This window comes from Bombus flavifrons, chromosome 14, assembly GCF_040668555.2.
Source record: "Bombus flavifrons isolate JBK064 chromosome 14, iyBomFlav1_principal, whole genome shotgun sequence".
NCBI classification, from domain to species: Eukaryota; Metazoa; Arthropoda; class Insecta; order Hymenoptera; family Apidae; genus Bombus; species Bombus flavifrons.
The window spans coordinates 649,784-663,281 of record NC_138455.1 but is presented as its reverse complement, the minus strand read 5'-3'; the positions used below and the strand labels follow the sequence as shown (position 1 = coordinate 663,281).

Here is a 13,498-nt window from a genome sequence, read left to right as displayed (position 1 = left end):
TTTATTCGTATTTAACTTCAACATGAAATGAGAAAAATAAAAGAAGAAACAGAACGGATTTGGTAATTTATATGGTGACGGTATACACGATTAGTTCGTATAATTTAAAGAGACTAGACTTGAATTTTTAGCTTTTTTTTGCATGTGATTTCTTTTCCCCCCATTCGTAAAATATATTTTTAACTCTACGTCATACTCCCTTCGTATTTCATTGCGGCGGAATCTCCTTCGCAACGCTTGGCTTCTACGATTTCATTTTATCCCTGCAAGGAGATATATAAGATCGCTGTTCCATGATTATAATAATATAGCACTTCCTGGTCTTATAGTAATTCCCGTTCTCTAGTAATATTATCTAACGCTGCTTCATAAAGACGCTTCTTGTATAGAAATTATTAGATAAATTCGCTACTTTCGCTGCTATTTAAAATCCTATACTTCCTATACTTTCCTACTATACTATACTATAGTCCTATAGTCCGATACTTTCCTACATGGTAGGTACATTTAAATTTAAGAAGCTTTTGAGCGAAGCTGAATGTAAATTAACCAATTTTGGAAAAAAACGTAAAAGGTAGTAATCTCAATCTATTACAAATAGTAATGCGTGAGCGATTTGAAATGGTACATTAGCACGAAAAAGATCGACATTGTTTTGCCAGAAAATGAAGTCAACATATTTCGACCGTTTTAGATAATTGTTAATAAGTATACTATATACTATATATACTAGTATATACTACATAGCAGTCTGAAAGTTATTCGAGCTTTAAATTGGTCGTAGAACTTTTTAAAAGCTTTATTTAAGTCGTCATCTAGATTAATTCGTTTTCAAACTTGTTTGACTTCCTAAACGATTAAATCATCATCAAACAAGTGCTAGTAATACGCGGACTCGATAATAATTAGTTTGTACCAACGAAAGTCAAGCCAAACAGCGTTAAACGCGCGCTTTCGTTTCATATTGATATTTTCTTAAGTTATCCGTATCGCCTATAGAAAATTTGTGATAAGAAAAAATCAGCGAGCAAAATGGTTTATCTTTGGTTTGACTCACGCCAGTGGCGCAAAATGCTCTTAATGGTTCGATAATCGAATATCTGTCATCAGATTTTCATCGAACATGTGAAGAACTGCAGATTCAGATTTACGAGCACGAGTTGGATAAATAAGAATTATGGTTTTGTATAATTTATACGACGATCCTCTGCACGATGTCGATTAATAAAGATTTTTTGCGACTTTGTTGTTCATATTTCCTTTTGGACTAATTGCTTACAGGAATGGTATTAAGAACAGAACGTGCTTAGTCACATAGAAAATAGCTTATTGTCAAAATTACTTCGCTTCACCGATATACGCAAATGTAATTTTATACAACGTACAACGCCTATCGTATCTCTCGACCAAAAGAAAGAAATATAGGTCGAATCAGCGTTGAAATTTTGGTATTCGGTCCGATCGAAGATTCGAGTGTAACGAAAGGCGATATCGAGGTAAAAGATCGATATTGAGAAAAATTAACGACAACCAATCCTGGCTATTGTCGACGAACCAACAAAAGATTTGAAACTGGCAGTGCAAATGTTCCTATCCTCGTCGCCGTCGATCCGTAACCAAGAAATTCCCGCGCTTTTACGCTCAAGTGGGCATTACGGAAAAGAAAAAAGATAATAAAAAAGTGAAAAAATAAAAAATGAGGTAAGATTCCAGTCTATATAATCACGATAGAAACGTTGAACGTGGAGATCTGGTATAGAAAATGGTCGGTGGTGGAGGACGATGGGAAAACGAAGATGAATCCCAGCGACGCAGAAGGGAATCGGCAAACGGAAACTGGAAGAACGATGGAACTGTGAAAATTACGATTTCGCGGGCGAAAGTGCGGGCCTGCCGACGTATTGATTGTCGGTCGGTGGAGAGAGTCAGCGCGCCTGTGCTCCAACGTTTCACGCAGAGACCACGAGAGAAAGGGAGAGAGAACAAGAGAGGAAGCGCACCAGTAACGAAGAGAGGAAGCAGCGAGGGCACACGGAGGGCACACGGAGGGCGGAGAAACATCGTCAGAGGGAGAGAGGGTATGGAAGAGGGAGAAACACCCTCGCCCCCGTGGTCCTGCTGCCACCGTGTCGGTTTCCAGTCCAGTCTTCCCCTAGGCACTCGACAGGCCGGTACCTGTTTCTCGAAGCGACACGCGCTCTGTCTGTCGTTCTCGCAGCACACTCGTCAAACACACGACATTCATACATACATACATACATATATATATATATATATATATATATATACATACATACATACATACATGCACACATACGCATATTCTTGGATACGCAGATACAAGCCATACACTCGTGGACACGGCTCTTCTGCACATATGAGTCTACACACGCATAAAACAATTCGCCACGACGCACGGTGTATTTGTATATATGATACATAAAGATATACTCATACGAAGAGAAAAATATAACATACATAATATAAGAAGAGGAGACGTACGCGGACGCACACGTAGGAAACACCAACCGCGCAGAGGCACCCACATGTCTACTCACACTGTGTACACGCGTACGCGAGAGACCGTGCCGCACACACGCAACGAGTGGTCATCGTCTTTATCTTTGTCGTTTTTGTCGTCATCGTCACCACCGACTTCGTTTCCAATTTGTTCCTCATCGTCGTCATCGCCGTTCTCGTTGCTTCGCTACTCCTCCGTCGTCACTTCGTCCCTCTATATCACACGGCACAGTTACAAAAGGAAACGAACAAAACCAGACGTTACATCGTAAAAGAAACGAGGAATAACTGACTCACGATCGGCTGACGAAGAATTCCGTGGCAAACAGAGATTATGGCCCGTGAAGGGAGTTAAGCGTTGTGCCGGTTTCCTTCCTGCAAAAAAGATTCGCTGCTTCGGGAAATACCAATCGAGGCTCCGCAACCTGTGATCTTGCATGCGAAACCGTTGTTTGGGGATTCAATAAATAGAGGTTCGAGATTACTTGAAATGTCATCATAGCCGACGGAAGTCAAGGATATTCGACCACTGCTGTCTGACACCATTTCTGAGAAACGAAGAATTCTGTTGGTTATTGTGATCGGTGGGAAATCGATTGGGCAAAACTTGGACGACTCGCGATATCGTCAATGACTTGGTCGTTTCATCTTGAATCATAGGAGAAAAAAAACGAGGCCTAACCAGTACCCTTCTATTACCATGTGAAAATCTGGTAACCGGTTCACGCTAATCTGGCATCGTACTATCTAGTGGACGGCAAACTGTTAATACGCAAGAGAAGTTACCAGTGGAAAGTTAGTCCGCTGCGTGTTGCGGATCATGAACCCCGTTTGAAGGGCGACGACAAACTAAAAGTGGGGTTCATCGTACCACTCTTCGTCGGAGACAAGTCCTGAGCCTGTGGCAGTAGCCTAAAAACAGTGATCTTCCTGCAAATATACATATATATATATATATAAATATATATATATATATATATGTATATATATACATATATATATATATATATACACACACATAAACGTCTATTTTTGTTTTTCTTCGGCTCGAAAGCCGAGCCTATTTTTTCCGGAACTGGTTATATTAGCGAAGCAAAGAGATAAATAGTAAAAATTATCGTAATTCTAACGAAGAAGCAGAGAACACACTTGTTAAGGAACGACGTCACCTGCACCGAAAGAGATTAAATATCTCTATATATAAAAATCTATATATGAATATACATACATATATATATCTGTATATCTATCTATATATATGTATATATGCATATATATAAATGGAAAGCATACATATCCTAACGATGTTGATGATTCATAGTATATTTTGATCATACCGAGAATAAGATAGAAACAAAGAGTGTGAGTGAGAAAAAGACAGAGAGAAAGAAATTAGCGAGAGAACGACCAGGCAAATCGACAGGAATAATAATAAAAAGAGTTCGTAATATATGTAGAAAGATAAAAGTAGATATTAAATCGTAAATAATAAAACAAGAGAAAGAAAGGAGACGAAGATCGAATCGTTCGAGCCTGATCGTCATTTATAATTGCCTACATGCCTGCCGCATTCTATCGACGTGACAGAAGCATGTACGACTGTGACATGATTCCTGATCGTCAGGTATGTTTTACGATAATCTAGTACTTTGCTTTTAATCTGCCGCATCGAAATTTCCATCGTTTCGTGACACGTCGAACAAAGATCGAGTTGTATCGGCGAAGTCTAAGTGGAAATCGTGATAAATCGATAATCATGTGTTTTCAAAAAATATGTCGCAAAGATTGAAACGAAATTTGGAATAATCGATAAAGTTTCGAATGCTTCCCGATCGTTTTTGATAAATAAAAATAGTTACGAGCAATTTTAAGATAAAAGCTAATACGTCCGAGTACCACACAAGCAAGTGATATTTCTTTTTCAAAGGATTTCATTTCATATCTGAGAGAAAACCTTATTTTTTCTCTTATGAACACAATTACTAGAAGCATATATCTTCCATTAACTGTGATCAAAAAATTTTGAATAGCATATAATCGAATAGTACTCTAAAGATTGGAGATTACATTAACGAAACAAGCAACAGCATTTTTATTGTCCTGTATGATTTCCACCGATAAAAAGAATCGCAGAAAGGTCATCTCAAATCTCTATAATTAATTTGCGATGGTTATACGATCATTATCATTGCATCTATATCAAACAGTCGCAACACAAAGCGGATCTTTGCGCGAAAGTGCGATGTTTCTTTGTGAACTTAAACTAATATTTTATTTAATAGTTTGAAAATAAATAATCTTCCTATTGTTCTTGCCCCAACATAATTAAGTTAAAATATTTTTCGTATGAATTTGAAATCAGCGATAAGTCCAGTAACTATAACGTCCATTTTGGAATGGAACGCGATGATTGATCTAAAAATATAATTCCCTTAAGCGTTTACACAAGAGTGAGAAAACAAGCTAGAATGGTAGAACAGTTTTGAAACCATCGGTTAGGTAAAATTTTCTCGATAAATTCTTGCTGAATCCTCGATACAGTCCACGAGTAAACTGAATTATTACATCTGATCATGATTATCGTAACATACGATAAGAAATGAAACTGTTTTGCGAGCAAGAGGAATTCTTTCAATTCGATTATTATGTAGTTTCATAGGTTTTGTTTCTTTATCAGAAATTTGACATGAAATAAAGGATTAAGACTAGAGGATTACGAGTTCGATTACTGATATATTCTCCTTCAGCCCTGTCATTTAGGAAGCAATTTTTCTAAATTAGCTAAAATCTCAATGACTTGGAGTTCGATTAAAATTTATTAATCAACATTCCCCTACCGCGATTTAAAAAAAAATGTTCCTAATTAATATTTTCGCAAATGCTCTTGCTTTGGATCTTCGGTTTCTATTATTCTTTTAGCCTCCTAGTCTTATTGAAGTTTGCATTTATCGTAAATTAAATACCAATTGAGAAAATAGACAACTACAAAATAGTATGGTATAAAATGGTATGGCTAATGATAGCGATAGGTAACGATACTTCGTTGAAAATCGATAATAAAAAACAACAAAATTGTCTATGTAATATGTAATTGACAATTGTATTGTCTATGTAATTTATCTATGTAATATATTATATTATATGTAAGTCATACTGATTTTTTAAAATTCTGTGATATTTTCAATTCCGTGAGACTTTCATTCACAAACATTCTATTAGAAATTCGGTATTTTAACGGAAATCTGTTAGACGTATCATAAAGAACATAAAGTATGCGATGCATCACTTTGTCAGTAAACGTGTATCAAATAAAAAAACCGAAAGAAAAAAGTAGAAATAAACGAGATTAAGAGATAAAGTGGGAAAAACAGATCTAGAAAGATAGAAAGATGAAACGACGGCCCTGCTTCTGCAAAATAACGACGTCTCTAAGCTATCTTTTGATTGGTGTAACACTCTAAGAATTTGAAATCGAAGTGTACAAAATAGGTGTTTTCCTAATTCTACCGATCTTGGTAACGGAATATCTTGTTTCAGAGGAAAGTTCAGTTTCCGAGCAGTTTCGTCGTAATTTCCGTCCAATTTTCGTTCTTAATCTCCACCTCCAATCTAGAACTATCAATCCTTTTTCGCTTAGAATTGTGGTCAATATTATCGCGTTTCGTATCTAAGACAACTTTGTCTTTGAGGATATTATAGTATCTACCGCGATAAAAGATTTATTTAGTTCTAACTTCAACTTGCGACACAGGTAACATTTTGAATTTCAACAAGGGACGAAATGTACGTGAAATGAATTGATAGTGATCACGAGATCACATTAAAAGAGATCTGTAATCATCGATGCGATGAAAATCCAATCAACTATGAATATTTCAACAACTTTCAACGATGCGAATTCCGTCGAAGTATTTTGGAAAAAGTTTTATGTGCCGATCATTCATTTTTGTATTAACAACGATTCTTTCGTATTTCTCTTCGAGCTTAAGGTAATTTATACCGATAGAAAAGTACAATTTGCTTCAAAATGCTGCAAAATGGAGAATTAAAAAATTCTTGATAATTATGCTAGTTGATCTACCATTGATTGCATCGTGAATCTTCATATCGTGGGAATAATGGTGAAAATTTGATTAAATATATCTTTAAGCACTATTCACAACACTGTTCTCATAGATTCATCAGCCGCTATCTGGATTCGACCAACCCTCGAACCCTCTCACTTTTAGGGAGAATCCCCAACGGAGGAAACCGCCCTTTCTCCGCTATTCTGTGTCTTTTCTCCTTGAGAAAAGGCAACTAAGCTGGTGTGGCAAAGTCATCTCGGTGAAGCGAATTTCGTACCAAGTCTACCATTAAACCCTACTTATTACTTTCTCTCGGGGACATAGCAAACAGATATTTTTCATATCGAGAAAAATTATTAGACCCTATGTCCAACATGTTCTAATGCTCGATCTTTGTTGTTGTCATTTTATTTCGAGAACAAAGGAAAATGAAACTATATTCTATACAATTTCCAAGTGGTTAAATACGATATAATTTGAAATATTTATTCTTCTTTTATATGTACAATTTATTAAAACGAACGCATGTATTACTTTTATCGAGTAAAAAATTTACATGTTGCGTGCAAAATCAAATCAAGTTTCTCACGATACTTTATTATTTAGAACACGTAAGGCTAGTTAATATTTGAATTATTGAATTATTAAGTTTGAATATTCTTTTCTCGTGTATCGATACATATTTACGCGTTTCTATAGTTTTTCGTTGATAGGCACTGATCGATCTACTCGTAACACACAAGTTTTCGATAAATTTAAATATAGAACAGAATTATCTAGTGATATTGTAAAGAATCTTTACTTAGAAATAGCAGGACATGATAAAAGGAATTTTACCCTATCGTAACTTATTCTCATAAGTTTTAAGTTTTATGAGTTTTATTTTTATAAGTTTATTTTTATTTTGTATTTGTATTTTGTATTATTTTGTATTTTTATTTTATATAAGACTACTATTCATTTTGTTTATTTATTTATTTTTTTATTATAACTATTCCTTTTCGGCTTAGGATGCCTTCCGGCTTGCATCGTATCTATAATACATTCACATTCTAAACTCTCATCTTATTAATTACTTAACTGAATACATTTTATCGCTATTTTACATTCGAAAAATTAACGGTAATCTAGAGAGTAGATATTACATGATATGAAACGTAGAAGAATATTATTTAAAAGAATGTAAATAATAGAGAGTATTATTCGTAGAGAAATATCCGTTTAACCCCTTATCGTTTCTTTATAGTCTATGAAGCTGGTCGTTATTCTTAAGTAACAATACTTATATTGAACGTTTTATAATTATTACATCTAGACGATATAATTACATAAATGTTTTGTATCCTATATTTTCAAAGTGACAATTACTTAACGAGGTAGTTAGTTTCTAAATAGTTCATTATGAAGTTCTAATTATCCATTTTCGTTAAAGTAATTAAATTAGAAAGTGACGTCAATTGACTGTTTGTATAATGTTTCAAGATATTCGCAATGTAATCTCTCCGATAAGTTGAGCATAAAGTTTTTTCGATCTGAAGTTATTCTTATACACGTCTGAGAAGAAATCTGATCGCTTTAAAAATATTCCACCAATCCTCACTACAATTTCTGTATTCCTTTTTAAATCCAGATAAAACGATAAAAGTAGCGTTGTGTTATATATTCAAAATTAATTTGGAAGTAATCCTATTTTATTAAAGAATATAGAGATGTTTCTACATAACGATGTCGAAAATGTTCTCGCTGATATCAGCTTTTGTTACAAAACAATTCAGATACTGTCACGAACAAAGAATCAAAGTATCTTTGATCATCGATCGATAAATTCCTAACATTTCTACGATATTAATGTATAGATTTGATAATCCAACCCTTTCGAATGAACTGTCACTGTTAATGATCACATCGTTTTACAATACGATTTCATCGAATCGTCAGAGGCATCGATTTCAGCGAGGTATAGGTCGTTATAGCGACGGCGAATCGTTTTCCGTGGCATATCTATGGAATCACTTGGAATCCAATCATGGATAAACGGATTACGTTAACCCTGCACGCTGTATCTTTGTTTACATAGCAGTATCGTGAACAGGAGCATCATGCAAAATTGTCATCTTAGTGACAAGCCAGGTTTCTCTTTACAAGACATCGACGAATACGTTAGTACACCTAGAATAAAGAGAGCCTAAATTTCTAGAGAATTTTAATTAACAGATAATCTTGTTTCCAGGGATTTTCAGAATATTAACTCGAATGTACATCATGTATGATTAAATTATTCGTCTTTTATATTATATATGTCGGAGATGAAAGGACATCGGAGCCTTCCCTTTGGGACTCCGGGAAAATCCCTTAACACCGTAATCTAGATTCTATTATAGGCGTAATTAAACAGTTGTCGTCATTCGATCCGATTGTATTTGTTCGAGATTTGTAATAATGAGCTTGGGCTCGAGGCGCCAACCAGTCGCCGAACGTAGCCGCGGTCACGGGATGAACGCTTTGTCTGGCAGAGGCATGGAGTAACTCTATAGCTCTCCTTAAAAAGAAAATAGTTGTAACACTCGACAGTAAACATTCCAACGGTCTCTGTCCCGTAGCTTGCCACTTGCAGACCCTATTCTTCAAGTAAAATGATTGCCAGATGTCGATGCGTTTCCACAGTACACGTGCAGTTTTCCCTCGAGGGCGGCTAGCATCTTTTTCTAACCACCGATATGGAGATTGACCAATTAGCAGCAACGCCAATTTCCCTTACTTTCTGAACGAAGGCTATCCTCGACGATTCCGATGATCTCGTGTCCTTAGACACACCCCATTATAGTTTTCCTCTGTGGCATCATCGGGACGGGAAAGTCATTCTCTCGTGAAGCCGTATTAGCGAGTTACTTAGCGTCTGTACGCTCGGTGGATATTCCATGTTTTAACAAAGAGTTCGACTTAGATTTTGTGAGCATGTTCATCCATCATCCCGTTGACCGCGGATTCGTTATTGAACCTAGGATCATTGTCATTAGTTTCTCGAGTATCTAATTACCACGGTTACTCGTCCAATCCTATAATAATCGTATTTGCACTAGTCAATGTCTTCTCTATTGCATAACGACACTGTGTAATCCAAACGTAGATTCGTTTCACGCCCCTAACTTGGATTATAATTATATATTAATATTATATATTATATATATATTATATATATTATATATGTGTGTGTGTATGTTATATATATATGTCGGGTTTACATTATGATTTAGGGTTAGGGGCGTGAAACGAATCTTCGTTTGGATTACACAGTGTCGTTATGCAATAGAGAAGACATTGACTAGTGCAAATACGATTATTACAGGATTGGACAAGTAACCGTGGTAATTAGACACTCGAGAAACTAATGACAATGATCCTAGGTTCAATAACGAATCCGCGGTCAACGGGATGATAGATGTACGTGCTCACGAAATCTAAGTCGGGCGCGTAATATTCACTGGTCGTAAGGGGCTACTCTTTTCGTCGATGAGATCGCAAGGAAGAATGAGTTTCCGTTCCGATGATGCCACACAGGAAAAACTATACTGGGGTGTGTCTAAGGACACGAGGTTATCGGATTCGTCGAGGATAGCCTTCGTTCAGAAGGTGAGGGAAATTGACGTTGCTGCTAATTGGTTAATCTTCATATCGGTGGTTAGAAAGGATGCTAGCCGCCCTCGAGGGAAAGTTACTGGTGGGAGATGCCGTCCGTTGGACAATAGGTCTCCTCTATCTTCTCGTAGTTGGGACAAAGACTGTTTGTCTGTTTAAAGGACTTTAGTTAGCTAGATCTTAAGATTTATAACGGGCCCTCAGGCTAGCTGAACATGTACTGCGGAGATGCATCGACATCTGGCAATCATCTTACTCGAAGAATAGGGTCTGCATATGGCGAGCTTCGGGACAGAGACCGTTGGAAAGTTTACTGTCGAGTGTTGCAACTATTTCCTTTTTAAGGAGAGCTATAGAGTTACTCCATGCCTTTGTTAGACAAAGCGTTCATCCCGTGACCGCGGCTACGTTCGGCGACTGATCGTCGCCTTGAGCCCAAGCTCATTGTCACAAATCTCGCACAAATACAATTGGGCAGAATGACGGCAAATTGTTTAATTACAATTGCAAATCTTAATTACAATCTTTTATGGGTTTTCCGAAGTTTCAGAGGGAAGGCCCCGGTGTCATTTCATCTCCGACATATATATGTAAATGTTTAGCTTGCACTGTTTTTCCCCCCGATGTGCTTATAATGTGCACAATTAATACACGCTTTCACGTACTTAATGACGAATTTTCGCATTTTGGTGAACCAGTAATTTCGCTTTATGCGCTCCAACGTCTTCTCTGCGCTCAGTTGTCTCGCGTCGTGGTGGTAGAGATGACATCTGGAAGCGCGCGTTCTTCGGCACCACACATGCCTTTCCTTTATTAGGTAATCGTCTGAATACCTTGTTGTCTTTCAAGGTATACTCCTCGAAGTAGTATTTTGTTTTAGGATTCCGATCATTCGTTCCCAGGATCTTTCTTTCGTGTGCCAGTTGCTCGTCCTGCAACTGAGCCGCCGTTATCCAATCGGCCTCCGTGATATCCACGTACGCAAAATCCAATATCAGTAGCGTGTTTTTTCTGAGGGCGTCCACATGGGCCATTCTCGTTCCGGCGCAGTATTCGATATGGAAGGTAAATTCTTGTACGTCCAACCACCAACGTTCGACCATGGGTAATAAATTTTTCTTCGAGAACGTCGTCCTCAAAGCGTTGCAGTCCGCGACTACCTTGAAAGTAAGGCCGAGTAGGTAAACTCCGAAGTACCGTAACGCCAATACTACCGCCATCGTTTCCAACTTGTAAAAGTGGTAGTGCGCTGGTCTGCCATAATCTGTTTGTTGAAGTACGCGACAACGGTCATGTCTCCACTCTCTTGCTTCTGCATTGCTTTTACATCTAAGGAGCTCGTATCCGTAGGTAGTTCTGTTGACCGTTTCGGGTTGAAAATCATCGTGGTCAGCATTCTCTTCTCTTCACGGAAATCCTGTTTCTGCCTTTCCCCCCAACACCACGGAACATCCTTCCTGGTCAGTCACGTAATCAACTCCACGATCCTTGCGAAATTCCGAATGAATTTCCTGAAAAAACTTGCAAATCTCAACAATTGCCGCACTTCGCTGATGGTTGCCAGCACTCTCATCTGCAGCACAGTTTCGACCTTCCATCGTCCCGGCTGCACTCCCTTCTCGCTAATTTCTCAACTGAGGTACTCAATCTTCGTCTTAAAGAAAGAGCATTTTTCCAAGTTGAGGGTGAGTCCGTGCGTTCGTAATGTCTACAGTAGCTGCCACAGCCACTCCATCCTCTTGTCCACCGTACGCAATGGGATAATGACGTCGTCTAGGTATGGGAAAACGATGCTATCGTTGTCCATAAGCCGTTAGAACGTGGCAGAGACGTTTATTAGTCCGAAAGGCATTTGCAAAAGCTCATAGTGCTCCTCTGGCGTTACGAATGCCATCTTCGCAATGGAGTTTTCCGCCATCGAAACTTGACAGTATCCGGATGCCAAATTCAGGCCTGTGAAATATTTAGGACCCCCAAACTTGTCGATCTGATCATCGATCGATCTTTCGATAATCGACGCACATCCCGTAATTGCCCGTATTTTTCTTCATTAAGGTAATCGTATTTGCATACGGTGAGTCCGACTCTCAAATGATTCTATTGTCCAATAATTTCTTGATCATTTCGCGTTGGTCCTTCTTTCCGGCTCCGCGAGGCAACACGGACGGTATATGATGGGCGCGTCCGTTACGCGCTTAATTTCGAGCGCCGTTTCGTCTGTTTTTCTTAAGTCGCGCATTGACGACAACGTGCAACAACGAAACTCGTCGATCAACGCAACGCACTTCCAATGCGCTTCTTTCTCAATCTTACCAAATTACAACTTGAATTTCGCGATCACGTCGTAGAATCCGACTACATGATCTTGTAATCTGAAGTCCTGTCTGATGATGACGAGATGCCGCATGTATTCGTCAGGAACTACGAACGAGTCCACGTCGGTCTTCACGTTTTGGATCGCGATCATTACGCATTTCTACCACTGTTTTTCGCGCAAACATTCGAGGCAGTGCATCCGCGATAACCCTCGTCACAACACCTAACTACCTGGCTACCGATAAGTGCATCACGGTGCACGCACTACCCGTGTCAACGAGGCTATTTACTCGATTCTTTTTGACACTTATGTTAATCCCATATAAATTTAGCACCGGTTTTGTACGGTCGAGAGTATTTACTTACTTGCTAGTATCACCCTCCTTTTTGGATTTTTGGTACCGCCTCGCGATGTGTTCCATCTCTGCGCACCGCTGTGACACCTACCACTGGTCATCAATAGACGCACCTTTCCTCTTTTCTTGGTCGTCGCCGGTCATTCCGCCTCCTTCCGACGGTCCCCGTCGATGCCCGTCGGACGCAGCCTTGATTCTCCTCGACGTGATCGACACTCGATGACCCCGCGTTACCCGCGCTCGCGACGGCATGTCGCCAAAACGCTCATAAATGCGTATAACGCGTTGGGGTCATAATGCTTTGCCGAGCTCACGGTGCGGGCAACAGCGTCATCCGGTATACCGCCGATCACCATATTCGCCTGATATTTATCAGATATATCGATATCTAACTTTCGCAATTTGCATGGCTTCTGGAAACAATAATCTCTTAAGTTCTGCCCAGGCCGTGCTTCATACAATGCTACCTCCTTGAACAGATGGCTAAATGGCACCGTCTTCAAGAACTGGGCCACCAGCTGTACTTTCGTCTGCGCGTAGGTGATGATGATATTGGCAGGTGTCATACTACTTCCTGGCGTCACAGTCGCGTGGCAATCGACC

At 38.7% G+C, this 13,498-nt stretch overlaps 1 protein-coding gene across 5 annotated transcripts in view; it reads left to right on the top strand.

The window, feature by feature from the left end:
* alpha-Catr (alpha-catenin related) overlaps nucleotides 1-13,498 on the top strand; it is a 74,350-nt gene that overhangs the window by 14,112 nt on the left and 46,740 nt on the right. Inside the window, exon 1 of one of the 5 annotated variants that reach the window (XM_069126611.1) lies at nucleotides 480-4,144. The exons of the other annotated variants lie outside the window; for them this stretch is intronic. Coding sequence (XP_068982712.1) covers nucleotides 4,079-4,144 — 66 coding nt within the window. The 5' untranslated portion in view covers nucleotides 480-4,078. Of the gene's footprint in view, nucleotides 1-479; nucleotides 4,145-13,498 lie in introns of those variants that run through there. 5 annotated transcript variants of the gene reach the window in all.